The sequence below is a fragment of the Papilio machaon genome, chromosome Z, assembly GCF_912999745.1.
Source record: "Papilio machaon chromosome Z, ilPapMach1.1, whole genome shotgun sequence".
Lineage (NCBI taxonomy): Eukaryota > Metazoa > Arthropoda > Insecta > Lepidoptera > Papilionidae > Papilio > Papilio machaon.
The window spans coordinates 5,904,785-5,921,286 of record NC_060016.1 but is presented as its reverse complement, the minus strand read 5'-3'; the positions used below and the strand labels follow the sequence as shown (position 1 = coordinate 5,921,286).

Sequence of the window (16,502 nt, the reverse complement as noted above, 5' to 3'; positions counted from 1 at the left end):
GCAAAGATTAGATTCTTTTGTAAAGAAATAAAATGTTATCTATCTTACTTAATATTATAAATGCGAATGTTTAGGTGGATGGATAGATATTTGTTTGAAGGTATCTCCGGAACGGCTCAACGGATCTTGATGAAATGTGGCACAGATGTAGAACATAGTCTGGAGGAACACATAGGCTACTTATAAAGATTTTTTAACTCCGTGCGGACGGATTCGCGGGAAAAAGCTAGTAGTCCAATAAATCTGCAATGGATGGTAATAGTGGAAATTTTAAATTTAGACAAGGCAATATCGGCTAATATTTGGCAGAAACAAGCAAATGGAGGTAGAGAGGTTTTAATGTAATCTAAAGGGCGTCTTAAAAGAGTATATCTTATGGCACTCGTAACCAAAAATAGTCTTAAACAAATAAGAACTAATTATATAAAGTCTGATGATGGTGGCGATAACTTATTGATAGACTAAACTAAGTCTTTGAAGTCAAAGGTAGCAATCGCTATATATCCGCTTTTAACCACCAAGTTTTGATACATCTAATGCTGACTGGTTATAATAATTTTCACGTGAATTCTGATTTAAAATTGTTATTTGACAGGAAGAAGCGGTTTTTATAAATTGACGCGTAAAATTGTATAGTGACTTGTGAACTATTCCTAGAAAAAATCGGTGATTGTCGTAAATAAATTAAAAGTATTGAAAAGCAATGGAAGTATTAGGACGAATATCATCCACATTTGAAAATATTAAAAACACGATAAAAAATAGAAATTCATCTGAAGGCCTGCTTAATCTGAAGAAAGACATACAGATATTGAATAAGGAACTCGTGATGTTCGGCAAGGAGAACCACGACCAGTACGTAAGGTCTCTGGCCATGGAAGGCTATATAACACTTTTATCCGTTAAAACTATGCCCATTAGTTTATCTGATAAAAGAAATATTTTACAAGAATCTTTCGACAAATTAAAGCAGTTCGCGCTCAGAGAGGAATGTCTTTTTATAACGTTAAGAATCCAGAATCTGTTATGCTATTATCTCATACAGTTAGATGAAGTGACACTCGCCAAGGAAATACTAGAAAGCATGGAAGATGTTTATGAGAAAATAAGCAAATCGTTATCTGAAAATTTCTTTGATGCGGAAGATTTATTCACAACAGAGCCAATAACAAAAATTAAAAGAGTAAAACCAGAAAAGATTGACAAAATAATCACAAACAATGTTCAGATGCAAGCATTTTTATATAACAAATTGAATTTGCCTGAGAAATATACTCTTTATAACCACACAGCTTTGAGGCGACAGTTGGAGATGAAAGAGGGCACGCCACAGGACTGGGCCCTGAGGACCGCCCGCCTCGGCAACTACTTCACGTACCTTAACCAGCTCGGCAACGCGCGCCATCATCTCTCCGCAGCCTACCACGTCCTTCGCACCTGTCACGACAACTGCAAGCTTATCCCGGAAGAATTCGTTCTTCAGAAAGCTGACTTTGAAATGCATTTCTTAGAACTTAGTCATCACTGGGTCAAATACGGTTTGACACTGTTTAAATTGTCGAGAAAGAAAATTTTAAACCGTTACTTTTCGAACACGACAACTAAGTCAAACTTATGGAAAACCGTTAATCAAAACGATTTAGAAGAGAGAGTAGTAAATGTCGAAAAGTACGAGGAAGACGACGTAAAGGAAGTTCCTGAAAAAAAGGGAAAAGGAGACGGAGCCACAGAGAAGCTTTATATTTTCCCCTCGCTGAATTTAATAGATATAGAAAATCGAGTCCCCGTGGATATGATTTGTGAAATTGAAGAAGCCAGAAAGTTATTTACATTTACGCACAAATGGTTAATGAGAGCAAGACATTTTTACGATTTCGAGCATCATAGCGCACAGTATGTATCCTGCTCTCTACAGTTGGCAGAATTGTACGAGCATTTGGCATTCTTTGAGAAAAACATAGATAATCAATATAACATACAAAAAAGACGGGCTGACGTGCTTGAGGCGTTGAACTCTCTGTTGAAAAACTGCGATAGCGTGATGTCAGTGCAGATCGATGTTATCAAGGAGCTGTCGCAAGTTCAACTCGAGCTGATGGCCCTCAATTTGCAAAAGCTCTGGCGCGAAGAGTCTCAGACAAACATATTTAACTTAGACGCAGATGCCGACTCCATTATAAATTCTTTGGACTCAGAATCTAATAAAACACTGACGGAGAAAACTTTAAATACATCTAGTAAAAATGTATTCCTTCGCAAGATGGAAGCGGCGACTTTAATAAATGGAAAGTTGTTTCGCTTGAGCGGCCAGTTGGACGCTAAGACGCCGTCGCAGCTAAGTTTTGCCACCGACATACTGAAGAACTGATTCACAGGTTCCTTTGTTTTGCTCAGTAACATTTCTGAACACTTCACCTTGAGAAAATTACATTTAAAATAAAACACCATTTGCATAATGATCTATATTTACGAAATTCACTTAATTATTTAAGTCACTGTTTAAAGCGACCAACTATAAAAGAAAATATAAATCCGCCCCAGTACTGCCATGATTGTCAAATAATTCTGTAATGTTTTATTACATTTATACAAAGAAATATGTCTTTTATGTCACCAAACGTTATTTCCTCCAAAACTTACAAAGCAATAAAACGACCAGAAGATATAAAAAAAATACATGTTTTGGTAACAGTACATAGGAAAAAAGATTATTGTTAACCTACATAGACACATATTAATCTAGAGAATTAAAAAAAATGTCTACAAGTTCTCATACGATAAACAAAAAAAATATTTTACTTTGTCTAAAGAGATTTTTATTTTCAAACATTTTTATGACAAGTTAAGTACCAGACCTCTTAAACATTACAATATATGTGTATAAAATGCAATTTTATAATATTACGCTTACAATTATATCGTATAGTACCTTATTTTATATTAAAAGTATAGGAAAAGGACTATTAGAATTATTTTGGCGTTACAGGAATAATTTTGATAATATTTCTTGCTTTAAAATAGTGTTGCACCATATTCACTGGGAAACATTGATTCCGATAGGTTCAGAAGCATCAATATGTTTCCAAAAACAACTCCTCAGACATTCAGTATGTCGCTCGAAGTGATGTGCGACAGTAACATATCGATAAACAGGTAATTTTCACATTTTTTTTAAATAATGATTTATTTAAGAAACAAGTAGATTATATTTTTAGTATAGGATTTATGAACAATTGTTTCCCAGTGAATACTCTCAAAAACTTGTAAACACATCGATAAAACCAATAACAGTGCTGTGCTAACCAATAAATAAAAACGTCTAGTGCAATAGTAACACTATAAAATTAAAAGTAGTAAATAATTATGGAAATGTCTTTCCAATATATGGGATAGAGCTCTAAATAAACGTGATTTTTTTATACAATAGATATTGTCTTAAATCATTCGAAATATTGAAATTTAAATTACCCATGAAATTGCCGGACTGTATTGAAACATGTTATCTGTTTTTTTATGAGAGAGAAGAGAAGGTGTTATGAGATTTTAGCAGAGGGACTACTATGTTTTTACTCAAGTGTTTCGACAGTGGAAACAAAAAAAAATCTATGCCTTAAAATTAAAAATGTAAAAACATTATAAATTATTCAAGTTTTTCAGCAGCTTTGATGAGCATAAAAATAATTAAAATATAACAAACACAATTTTTTTTTTAATTCCTTGTGGTAATGTGGGTTATAAAGTTCTAAATAACGTTACATCTTTTTATATATTATAATATTTTGGTTTTTTATTTATTCGCAAAGTTCAATTAATCTATGACAATTATAAAACAGACATATTACATTACATTATTATTAAGCATCAATAAAAACTGATAAAACTGATAACACTTTATGCTCAAATTTATCTTTTATCTTTATAATACATTCCCCACAAGGAATTAATAAAATATATTTAATGATTTCAACTTAACTGTAAGCAAACTAATTAACTTTATACTAACTTAATTAGTTTTAAATATGTACTACAAAATTGGTTTTATTATACATAACAAATAGTAAAAACAACAATACAAGGTTTTGTTACAAACAACAACTAGTACAGACAACAAAACAAGCTTTTTGTTACAAGGCAAAAGAAAAATATCCAATCAGTTTTAATTTCTATTGCAGTGTTCAAATAAAGCAATTACCAAAGAAATTAAAAACAATACTTGAACTATTTTTACACAAAATTCTTTAATGATTTCTAAGTAATTTAAACCACAAATTGCAACGTTTCCTACGTTAAATTTTAGCCGTAAAAACAGGAACATTGGTAACGAACAATACTATTCAGAGTAAGAAGGTAATTCGATACAATTAAAAGGGTAGTAACGTTGTAGTAAATATTTTATATTAAGGTTTAAGGTTTATATTAAAGGATCTTGTACGGGTGTTATAAATTGAATAGATCTTGTTATTATTAACTTTGCTATTACTTGATTTTTATATTATTATTTAAAAAAATTATACAATTTTAAATTACTGCATTTAAAAGAAAATTTGAACTTTTCATCCAACATATCAGTTGACATAGTCTAAGAGCCAATGGGAGAACTTTTTTTATCAAATATTATTATTGATTAACAAATATACCTATTATAACTAACATATCGAAAAGTGTTTATGACTATTTTAAAATCAACTAATTTTAATAAATTTTCTTTTTTGTAGGCATCTTTACAATTAGTTTTGTAATCAATTTATCTTTTTTTTATAACAGCAATTTGGATTGGTTATCAGATTGGTGAAGGCCGACCCTCCCATTGTCTCCTCTACTAACACGTCAAATTATGCCAAATGTATATTACATTTCATGTTTACGTTTAGAACATTGAAATAAATAGATACATATTTAACCGGTGTTCTTACACACACCAAAAAGTCTAAGGAACGAGTAACAAATGAGCTATAATTCGTTTTTATAATATCCCTTGTTATATGTTTTTTGTTATTTGTCTTTGAGTTGTCAGTGTTTTTATATCAAAAGGTGGCAAACGAGACAACAGCCACCTGAATTCGCTGGACTGTTGCCTATAGACATCCGCAATTGCAGATGCGTTGCCTATCTTTAATTAACGGAGAAGGTGATGCACAGAAAGAAGATATTTCCCCTGTCTATGCGTTCCCTCTTCCGTCAAAACAATTCCCCTGCCCATCCTTTTCTAATAATAAAAGGGTGGGAAGGGAAAGAGGATTAAAATTAGGCCTCCGGCACCACACTCATCAGACTGTACGCGGAATTGCTCCCACTTCACGCCTATCTTCTGTGTGTTCGTGGTATTTCACCATTCGTGCACCCAACAAATACTATTGTTGCAGGATCTACCACTGTTAAAGTCTATGATAGTAATTAAGGTACAACTGAAAGGTTTAACTAATATTGTGCAAGATTTAAAGGTAAAATGTTTCGTAACCAGATTTGAAATTAATAAAAAAATTACAATACTTTAAAGTATTAGATCAAAAGAAATATTGTCATTCATATAAATTGTACTTATTTTTTATAAACAAAACCAATTTTTAAGTTATGATTTAATTATGTTTTCAAGACATTAACATTATGAATATTTTCATAAAATACTTGAGCGTTCCTTGATCACTTTTTATGTGTGTATATTTTATAGTATTTAATAATTAAATTGTACATAAAATAAATTATTGAGCAAAATTATTAAAATCTTCTGAAGAGACAGTCTATATCAAAAACTCAAAGTGGGTTATTTTTTATATAGACTAGAAACCTTATCATATTTATGTAATGAATGTACATTTAGGCGAAGTTTTTGTGCGTTTATAATAATTTTTCGTAACGTAAGTTTAATTCTATGTAAATTGATATAGGATATAGTTTTAACAATATATAGCCTCGGTTGTTCAAATGTGAGCTTTATTGTGTATGGCACGTTTAAATATTAAAATTAAAAGTTATACGTGAAATTTGATAAATTCTTATTAGCTGGTCATATTTTTTATAATATATAATTTAGTATGGAATAAAATAAAAACAAAAAAAATATACCGATACAAAGGTTATCTTTTTTATCTTTTTTTTAAATTTAAATTCAAATTCTGCAGTATCTTAGTTTCACCATAATGTATGGCGCAAATATACTTGCTACACATTTTGTTTTATTTTCCTTACTATTCGTCTTTAAAACAATTGTCTGTTGGTCCATAACGTGTTTGTTATTTTGGATTAATGCGAAATTTAATAATTTTAACAAGATAAATTTGTCTTTTTATAAATTTAATAGTTAAAAAATAAATTGAGATCAGATTTTAATGAACAAAAATGTAACAAATGATAATTTAAAATTAATAAATCTAAAGAAAGTTCATTTATGAACTACTGATGATGTGAAAATTTAAATTGCACATAATTTATCAACTATTATTATATTATACTAAGATATATAATATTAAACATTAATTACATAAGCATGCTTTGGTAAAAACATTACTAATAGAAAATATAAAACTACAATCGTAAGAAATACGCGAATCGTAACTAATAAAGGAATATATGTTAAACTTAATTATAAATGCTTGTTGACGAGTTCAAGTAACCTCTCGTACTAAATTATATAATTTTTATAATGGAATGATCTAATAAAGTTTCACTGGTTCATAATTAAAAAAATAAAAACAATATAACCTTAATAAATATTATTAATAATATGATATTTACTTTAATTTAATTAATCAAAACTATAAAAATGCAAAAATGTTCTAAATCTATTTAGCGATCAAAAGCATTCGTATATTAATTGTAAATGTTTATTAATATATGTAATTGTAATATTAATAAAGTTGGACATCGCCATTTTTACCGCTTCTTAATCTACATCCTAAGTAAAAATCTTTTAGATTATGGAATCTTTACATAGAAAGGGAAAGACAAAGTTTTTTTTTGAATATACAAGAATTAAAAAATTATTACAGTAATTTCCCATTAACAGTTACATGATTATAGTAATTTTGAAGGAAGAATCCGATCGATTAAATGTTGCCAAGGTGTTTATTTCGCATCTCTTCGATGTAACACTTCGTATAAGATTTCACTAGCATCTATATCGCTATCATCGCTTACTCCGTTATAGTGAACATGGTCTTCTAACAGTGGTTTACCGTCCCCATTTGTTTGGGGCATCCTCATCTTATTTATCTCATTGAAGTCATCCGCATCTAGAGCCTTCATAGTACCAGCGACAGCCTTTATTACAAGAACCTTGTGGATGATATGCCCGATAATGCCCAACAAGCACACTGTCAGCCCGACCACATTAATAGCGCTTAGTTGATCACCGCTCACTTCCACTGCCAGTATTAAAATACACATTTCCTGTAAAAAAACATATCAAGTATCATTAAATGCTTTATATCCTCACAAACAGAGGACTATTATAACTGCGTAGGCAAGAAATAGGATGTTTCAATACAATGCTTCACTTTTAGTAATGTTACTAAAATGTAAAGTTGTTCAACGGACCACTAATACTCGCAGTCCTGACGATGTCATGCTTGCTAGGCAAATTTGTGTGTCTCAATCACTGTATTAGAAGAAGCTTTAAAAGGATAGCTATTCCTCCAAGTATTTCCCTCGTTCGAGGAAAAAAGGAACTCATTTTTTTTTCTTTTTTATAAAAAAATTCTACAGTATGTGCTACCTTAAAAATGCCCGCAATGGATAGAGTGAGACTTGATGTGTAGGTGACGACAAGAAATTCGCTGATCTCCATAGCAAAGGCCAGTATCGCGCCGACGGACACCTTGAGAATGGTTGGTAGTAATTGTTCCGTAGTCAACGATAAGAGGTAATCAAAGCAGGTGGTGCCTGAAATTAGTAACAAATAATTTTAAACCAAGTAAAGTGGTACAATGTACAGTCAGCTTCATAAATATAGTGGCAGTCAAGATATCCAAATATATAGGAACACCTAAAGTGATCAATTATATAAGTACAACCAAAGTCATCAAATTAATTGAAGCATCCACTCTACGCAAAAACACCGGAGCGTTCACATCGTCATATATATGAGTACATTCAAAGTGCCCATAATTATAGTAACAGACATAGCGTCAATAGTAACGAAGCATCGAAAGTATGCAAAAATATCGTAACATTAGACAAAATTCAACTCTAACTCTATTTACTTGAGATACACTTTGAAATATACTACATCTGTCAAATTAATTTGACATTTTATATCAAAACATTTTTTTGCTATTTACTACAAGTTTACGTCCCGCATGACAGATACTAGATAGATAAGCAATATCAAATTTTAATTTGTCACCATATATGCCAGTTTGGCCTTACGGCTTAACTGTTCGCTGTAATACGCAATTTTGGCGTTTCGAATCCCAAACTTTATTTATTTTTAAATTTTTTAAGGTTTTTAATTTTATTATCAAAGCGTTATATAAAATTGAACTTTATCGCAACAATTATTGGTTACTATTCGACATCTTTAAAAATTAAGGAACCACAATATTCCTTGTCCCTTTTTTTAACCGAGACGTCATTAGCATGTTTTTATATTGTTCACGTTTGTTATTGTAAGTTTCGTCATTTAATTCCGCGCGGACTAAGTCACTGGCGACATCGAATACGTGTAATAAATCTACGCTTGGAAAATTCTAATGCAACCGGACTGAAGATACCTAACAGTAAGAGAAAAATATTTTGATACAAATTGTCGATTAATTTAACAGAAGTTGTATACTTTCAAAGCTATTTCAAGGATATGGATATACGAGTAGAATTCAATTTCAATGACCGCAATGACAAGTGAAAACACTCTCCGCCCACTCGCTTTATCCCGAGATGGCCGAACCTAATCGTTATTAATTTTATTTTAATATTTAATACCTCAAAAATAAAAATTTAAAATTGTTTTTGTTAAGTAAAAAACATATTCTAAGTACATTACCAGATTTTTCCTTTTCATTAAAAAAAAATCAAGCTCTATATGTGATTGATAATATTGAAAAATAAAAACCTTGTAAGCCTGGGATTCGAACCATGAAACTTACGTACTGCGGCGAAAATAGTAAAACACTGAAACTAGCACATATTGTGACAGAGTAAAATTTGATATGACTTACTAGCTTTTACCCGCGACTTCGTCCGCGCGGAATAAAAAAAAATGCTCACAAGATAAAAAGTTCCTATGTCCGTCTCCTAGTCCTAAGCTACCTCCCCATCAATTTTCAGCTAAATCAGTTCGACCGAAATTGAGTTATAAACAGTGTAACTGACACGACTTTCTTTTATATATATATATAGATTAGGTATCTGTCATGTATCTTAAATTTATAAATTTTAAGCGTTATAATAATAAGAAGAAAAATGTTGGGTTGTCCGATAAGTTCGTGCCGATTTTTAAGGGAAATTTTAAAGGCCTTAAGGCATTTTGGCATACGTCTTTTAAATTATATTTGTTCGATTTTATAGCAAAACGTCTTATGTATTTCGACAAAAATTAAGTCAATCAGTTTTTATAAAACTGATAGATAAAACAAATCGTGTCCTACCATTTGTCAAAATATGGCTGAAGTTATCCTCTTTTAGTATGTATGTGTTATGTAAACATGTCATATGTTTTCAATAATTGTAATATATTCCAGTCTATTCTAAGATACCTATTGAAAATCGGAACGAACTTATTGGACAACCTATTATGTTGATACAAAGCGTCAAATGAATTTAACAAACGTACATTTCAAAGTGTATCTTAAGTAAATAGAGTTTGAGTTGAATTTTGTCTAATGTTACGATATTTTTGCATACTTTCGATGCTTCGTTACTATTGACGCTATGTCTGTTACTATAATTATGGGCACTTTGAATGTACTCATATATATGACGATGTGAACGCTCCGGTGTTTTTGCGTAGAGTGGATGCTTCAATTAATTTGATGACTTTGGTTGTACTTATATAATTGATCACTTTAGGTGTTCCTATATATTTGGATATCTTGACTGCCACTATATTTATGAAGCTGACTGTACATTATTATGTGTTTCCACTGTATGTTTAGAAAACTGCTCCAAATATCTGTAGAAAAATATTTTTTTACCACGATTTGAAATAACAGACGTAGCAATGACAACAGACGTGACGCTAAAATTGGAGACCTACGCCATACATATCAGATAATATATATTTTTTTAAATATGTTTGCACAAACACTGGGTTGAAGCCTAAGTTCATTTGGCAAAGGAAACAAACTATATACTTTAATTAGCTACGATACGAGCGATACGACATTACGACAAGCAGTGCATCAACATTTTAACGATTTCCACACCTCTCCGTTCTCTTACATTATATGTAAACTAGCTGTTGCCCACGACTCCGTCCACGCGTAGTTAAAAAAAAAATTAAAAATAGATGTTGGCCGATTCTCAGACCTACTGAATATGCTCACAAAATTTCATGAGAATCGGTCAAGCCGTTTCGGAGGAGTACGGAAACGAAAACTGTCACAAGAGAATTTTATATATTAGATTTTTTTTAAACCACAAAGTTGAAATAACCTACTTGTTTATTCTACTTATAACCCAGAGCTTTACTTCTCTGACACTTGTGACCATATCTTAATTATTTATAATACAGTGTTAACTTTGGAAATACAACTACGTCCCACAAAACTATTTAAAAAAATTTGACTGTAGGATCAAAAATTATTTTTTAAATGAAAATTAATATGAAATAAAAGTAAATAAGATAATTTAAATTAAAATAAAGTTAAGGAAAGTATAAATTAAATGAATAATGAGAAAAAAAAATACTATGGTAATGAATGTAATAAATAATTTTTGAGCTTTTTTAAAATTTCCATTAGATAGTTTCATCCTTAAATGACTGCAGGTAAATTATTAAATATATACAGTATAAGTTCCATTCTTTTTAACAAAACAGAGACTTCAATATGTATTAATAGAAACATCACTGGAAAAATCCAAATCACTAGGGAAAAATACTAATCGAATGATACCTCACTCGTCGAAGATCAGTTCAGTCGTTAGTCTTTAGGAATTTTCATTGCATGGCTACATGCATACAAGTCCATATAAATAAAAAAATACATACAAGCGAAAACATTACCATCTTGCCAGGTAAATAAATAGAACATGAAAACGGATTATGTAGTAAGATAATATAGATAGTGAGAATGTCGTCGTAACGCAAGGTATAGAATATATAGGTAAAACAAGATAGTGCGCGTCACTGGTACCTCTTTACCATAAAATATGGCGTGAATAAACGATAAGTAATCTGAATTTTAAATTTCATGATCTGTTTTCGTATTGTCTGGCATATTGAGTAGTTTACAGAAAACCTAAGTTGCCATAATTTTCTGCAATATGGAAATAATTTTTGTATCATAACTGGCACCTTATTTCATCGGACTTGGTATAGCTAGTTATAATACATAATATTCCTTATTAACTATCCTTAAATAAAAACATATCAATAATTCAGATTTTCAGAAAAACTACGTAAGACATACATATGTCGAACTGCAATTTATTCCAGAATAAAAACGAAGGATAACACCAAATCTGATTTGAAATTCAATTATGTTAAATCTGTCGTCGGAGCTGAAATTTACGTTTCATAAAAATACCCATTTTACACGTGAGCAAAAAGTGACTGTACAAATTATAAGTAGTATTTAGTTACAACCACGCCATACTATAATAAAAGCAATAATAGATACGTTTAATAACAAACCATTGTAATTTATAACGTATTTCACAAGAATGTTATAAATTTTTGCAAAAATTTTATTCCTATATCAAGACGTGTTAAAATAAATCTTGAAGGGAAATACGACTAACAAAATAAAAAATTATCCCAAAAATATCATAGTAATGCAATAAAATTTCCCAATTACAAACATCATGACCGCTTTACGTCAAACACAGAGAATACTTTTAATTTATGGCTTCTTTCTGAAACCGGAAAATTTTGTTCCCAAAAGTTTAAATCCGATCAATGCCCAAATTAATTAAAGTTCTCATAAAACTTTGCGAACTTAAAAGTTTCATCAGAAATTTCGTTTTGTCAAAACTGAAACAATTTCCGAATATTTTTCTTTAGCTGACTACTTGTATAGAAAAAATTTTTATGTATTGGTAACAATAACTAAAGTAATTAGTAACCTAGTAGTTAAAAAACCAATATTATTTACATATTAAGCATTATTTAAAACACAAAATTAAAATATATAATAAATCTATTGTCAATTGAAATAGACTCACCTTCGAACATAATAGTGAAAGGTAGCAGCGACACGAACATCCAGGGCTGCACATGAAACACCATGTCCACGGGATTGTCAAGACCCAGCTTAGACTTTTGCATTAGAAGTTGTGCGAAGGACCATCTCAAGCCAGCAGCGAACGATGCTAACAGGAGGAAGTAGAAGCCAAGAAGATTGAACTGCGTCGCTTTGTAGGTGAACATGATCAGTCCAGAAGCGATCATGATAACAATTCCAACCAGCGACCAAGACTGTGAAAAAGAGATTTATTAAGCACCACATTTTTGATATTTGTACTCAGTTACCATTGGTTTCTGAGACCAGAATTTCTGTATAAAACATATTGTCATCCCTGTCATAACTTTTCTCAAAACATAGATAACGATATGTTTTAAATGGGTATTATGGTCTCAGAAAGTTAGGGTTAATGTAACTATTGTTATATAATATGTACAACTAATGTAAAAAGAAAACGCACACTTATCAAAATATAATGTAAAATAGGTTGTTGCCAACAACTCTTGCTAGGGAAATTAATAGTACTTCGCATAAAGCTGATAATTGGTACAGACATTAGGGAGGCCATTAAAAAATTATTATATTACTCCACAAAATACATTAGATACTCTTTAACCACAAATGATTCGATATTATGGACGTCAACTTGGTTTTAAAAGAGTATGTTTATCCCTAAATATATAAAATAACTGCTTTTAATGTAAGAAAGTACTTCAATGTTTATTTGTGATGTCTGTTCGATGAGCATGAATAACACGTTTTGTACTTGACATTTAAACGCACGGTTAATGACTGCATACTATGTATCGGGCACCTGCCGCCTAATAAAAATAGATAGGCGGCAGGTGTCACACGAGCAATTACAGTTGTCGTGAATATTTTAATTTAACGGATAATGAAACTTTGTCGGGTACCACAGGGACGATCATCATGGCGATCTTTGGGCGAGGTGAATGCCCAGAAGTGGTAAGAAAACTTTGTCGCTCTTTGCCACAAACAAAACGCATTAGGTTCATGCGCTGTGACGATATTTACCGACAGATCAATTCGCGTTACGATACTACTAACAACGGTATCGCAATCAGTCTCGCCTCGATTTTTAGTTCATATATATTATCAGAATTGTTATCGCATAGCAGTTTAAAACATTGATAATCGCATGTCCATTTACTGTCTTGATTATACTGCATTCAGCAATAACACAATCAAAAACGCAGAGCATTACTATTCAGTAATATACAATCTAAACCAGCATGAGTTGCAATGGCAAGTAAAAAATCCAAATGTCAAAATAATTTCAGAAAGGAAACTGCTTTATTCAAATTTAAGAACACTGTTTTTCTTTTAAACTCTTGGGTTTGTAATTGAAATCTTTTGATAGCACACCTAGACAAACATGCAAATTTTGTTTATCATATATTTATATAGATAAACTTATAATCTTAAAATACTATATGCAGGTTTCTATGAGAAAACTATAGTAGGATAACACTGTTATGCAGATATGACTGAAACATTAAACGCGAGAAAGTAATTTTCGGCAGCTCATATAAGTTCCCACTTAGTGGCTCAAACCTACTCTTAGTAAAGGGTAACTTAGTCAACCATGACACCTGTGACTCATGAAATTCCTGAGAAATCAAACCTGCACATACCTGAGAATAAATTCAAAGATATGTGCTAATCTGCACTGGGCCAGCATGGTTGACTATGGCCTAGTCACCCCTAACTTAGGGGCGACTCAGAGCCCATCAGTGGGGACATATAATGAGCTGATGATAATGATAAGAAGTGCTTAATCATTGCACCACCGAAGGGGAAATACAAAGTTAATTTATTCTTTAATTGTAAATATTACCTGCATACAGTTCTGCTAAGAATGATACCTGTTACTGATAAAAAAAATCTAATTAAAAAATTATATACAAAAACATATAGTTCTGTCACTTTAAAAATGTAATCTTTAGATATATGAACAAAACTATGTTTTTGTATATTAATTCAGCAGTGTAAGCCCACAGTGAATTTTTTGGCTAAAATTAATCACACCCACCTTCTTCTCAAGGCCGAGGAATATTGCAAATCCAAGTATGAAGATGATTGTTGTTGATTTTGTCATAGTGTAGAGAGAAATTGTGACAAGTTCAAGTCCCCAATTTGAGAAGCCAACATCAATGCCACTAGCAAATCCAGTTGGGCCAACTGAACGTAAGCATGTCATAAATGAAAGCACCAGCTGAGGTCTCAATGTGATGCAATGTAAAACTTCCCTTGCAAATGCTGAGAGTAGCCATTTTACTATCAAATGGTACATCACTATTGTGAGTGGATAACGTACTTCCTAAAAAATTAAAGATTATTAATAAAACTATGAAATGTAATTCAATGAACAATGCAATACCTTAAGTGGTTTTTGCACAACTACATTAATGTAATAACATTCAAATAAGTAATATAAACAATTACTAACTTTTACAAAACCTATCCATTTTATTTAACACTTTTTATAAATCAAAATTTTAAAATTACGCATTTGCTCGGCTTTTTGATTACAAGTTTATAAGAGATTTTGGTTTCTGTTTCTGACTTGTCATCAACTAACACTACGACTCAAATCGTACTATATGAATTAAAATTCGAAAACCATATGATAATACAATAAAATACCTTTAAAAGCCATCTTTGGTAAAATGTTAGACCGATAGATAGTGAAAAGTAAAATAGTATAAGTCCCAAAGAAAACAGACTTTTTTGCACACATATATCCGACCATTTTCCTTTTCCTTTACTTCTTATTACTTCTTCGTCGCCATCTGGTTTTGAAGCCAGCTGTTCATATTTAGCGCCTTGGTTAGCAGTCACAGCACGGCCTACCATCTTTGAAGTTAAATTAAGTTCTAAATAAATCACAAAAATCTATATGGACAATATCAACAGCGAGAATTTAGCAAAAACCTTGAAGTGAACCTAATCGGCTAAAGTGAAAACTCGAATGTCAAAACAACTTGCTACTAAAATGGTGCCAAAAAATCTATAATTTGATACCTGATAAAAATGTCTGCTCTGTTGTAGACAGTACTGATCAAAGAGCATAGCAAGTATAGTCTAGTAAAAACTGATTTCCGATACTAGTGCGGCCCTTTCATAAATAGCCTTACCAGAGAAAAAGGAATAAAAAATATCATGAACTCAAAAATTACTTTGAATCAGTGAAAGGTTAATGTGTATATATGCTGAAATAAAATTTTAAAATACGGGATTTAATTTTTAAACGACTTTTGTTCGTTAGATGTATTGACGTGGTTAAGAAATGCTGCAATGTCAATGAAGATTGTGGCGCCCTCATGTCAGAGTTGTTATATTTTTAAAGCCTGACGTTTTAAACAGGGTTATCCAGCATCAATCCAGCATTATCCAGAGTAAGGAGAGGGACATAGGAAGAACATAAGTAGATAGTAATAAAATTGTCAGCGCCCGGGGAGGAGGCAGAAGCCCCGCACCTCGATAAATGTGAAGTAGGTAATTAATAAATATGAAGGTGTCCACAATCTTACATAGTAAACTCAAAATAGAGTTGTCAGTTTGTCATTTTAAAAAATGGACCACATGTTGACAAGCGTTCTCCTTGCAAAAAAAAAAGAATTTTTACTAATAGCCCTTGACCATCTGCTGACGACGCTCTTGATATACATATTATAGTATAGTCATTGGTTGGCTAAAACTTTGCGATGGGTAAAACCGTCCAGAAAGTGCATATCTGATAAAGACGAAACATATGTACAGTATTTACGTTTTGTCTTTATCAGCCTTTTTTATTCTTAGAATATTTTGTAATTTACGGTTTCGTTTTTAAGATGAGATAAAAATTACAGACTAGACAAAACAAGACACTAACACCATTGGCGTCATATTTTTGTATTAAATTGTGAAGAATTAAGGGTGAGTAAATTTTTGCCTTCTAGTAACCCTAAAAACTTGTCTGCAGCCCCTGTAATGTCAGAAGTCTGCCTTAACATCCATATTTTAATTTTCGCATGTAAGTCTATAAGCGATTATCGATATCTACACGTAATCGTTTTCAGTTATAGAAACGTTTTGACTTAACAGAACACTAAAAATCTCATTTCGCATTGGTCGAACCATACTAGTTTGACCTGTGAGATT

The 16,502-nt window shown here is 31.4% G+C and overlaps 2 protein-coding genes across 2 annotated transcripts; one reads left to right on the top strand and one right to left on the bottom strand.

Annotated features, from left to right (window-relative positions):
- Positions 1–592: 592 nt before the first annotated feature.
- On the top strand, positions 593–2,725 carry LOC106717187 (KIF-binding protein). Its single transcript, XM_014510922.2, has one exon. The coding sequence runs from the start codon at positions 704–706 to the stop codon at positions 2,366–2,368; it is 1,665 nt and encodes a 554-aa protein (XP_014366408.2). The 5' UTR covers positions 593–703; the 3' UTR covers positions 2,369–2,725.
- Positions 2,726–6,878: 4,153 nt separating this feature from the next.
- Positions 6,879–15,464, bottom strand: LOC106717125 (solute carrier family 35 member C2). The gene is made up of 6 exons (XM_014510844.2): positions 15,384–15,464; positions 15,006–15,215; positions 14,392–14,679; positions 12,319–12,571; positions 7,712–7,878; positions 6,879–7,386 (listed from the first exon to the last, which is right to left on the bottom strand). The coding sequence occupies exons 1-6, from the start codon at positions 15,429–15,431 to the stop codon at positions 7,063–7,065; spliced, it is 1,290 nt and encodes a 429-aa protein (XP_014366330.2). The 5' UTR covers positions 15,432–15,464; the 3' UTR covers positions 6,879–7,062.
- Positions 15,465–16,502: the final 1,038 nt, after the last annotated feature.

What these genes read in the sequence shown, in the direction of transcription:
- LOC106717187 (XM_014510922.2), top strand. Translation starts at nt 704, where the DNA reads ATGGAAGTATTAGGACGAATATCATCCACATTTGAAAATATTAAAAAC.
- LOC106717125 (XM_014510844.2), bottom strand. Translation starts at nt 15,431, where the DNA reads ATGCTCTTTGATCAGTACTGTCTACAACAGAGCAGACATTTTTATCAG. An exon ending in TCCTCGGCCTTGAGAAGAAG is followed by an intron (nt 12,572 to 14,391) that starts GTGGGTGTGATT and finishes TCTTTTTCACAG; the next exon opens with TCTTGGTCGCTGGTTGGAAT. An exon ending in CCATTGCGGGCATTTTTAAG is followed by an intron (nt 7,387 to 7,711) that starts GTAGCACATACT and finishes GTTTTTTTACAG; the next exon opens with GAAATGTGTATTTTAATACT.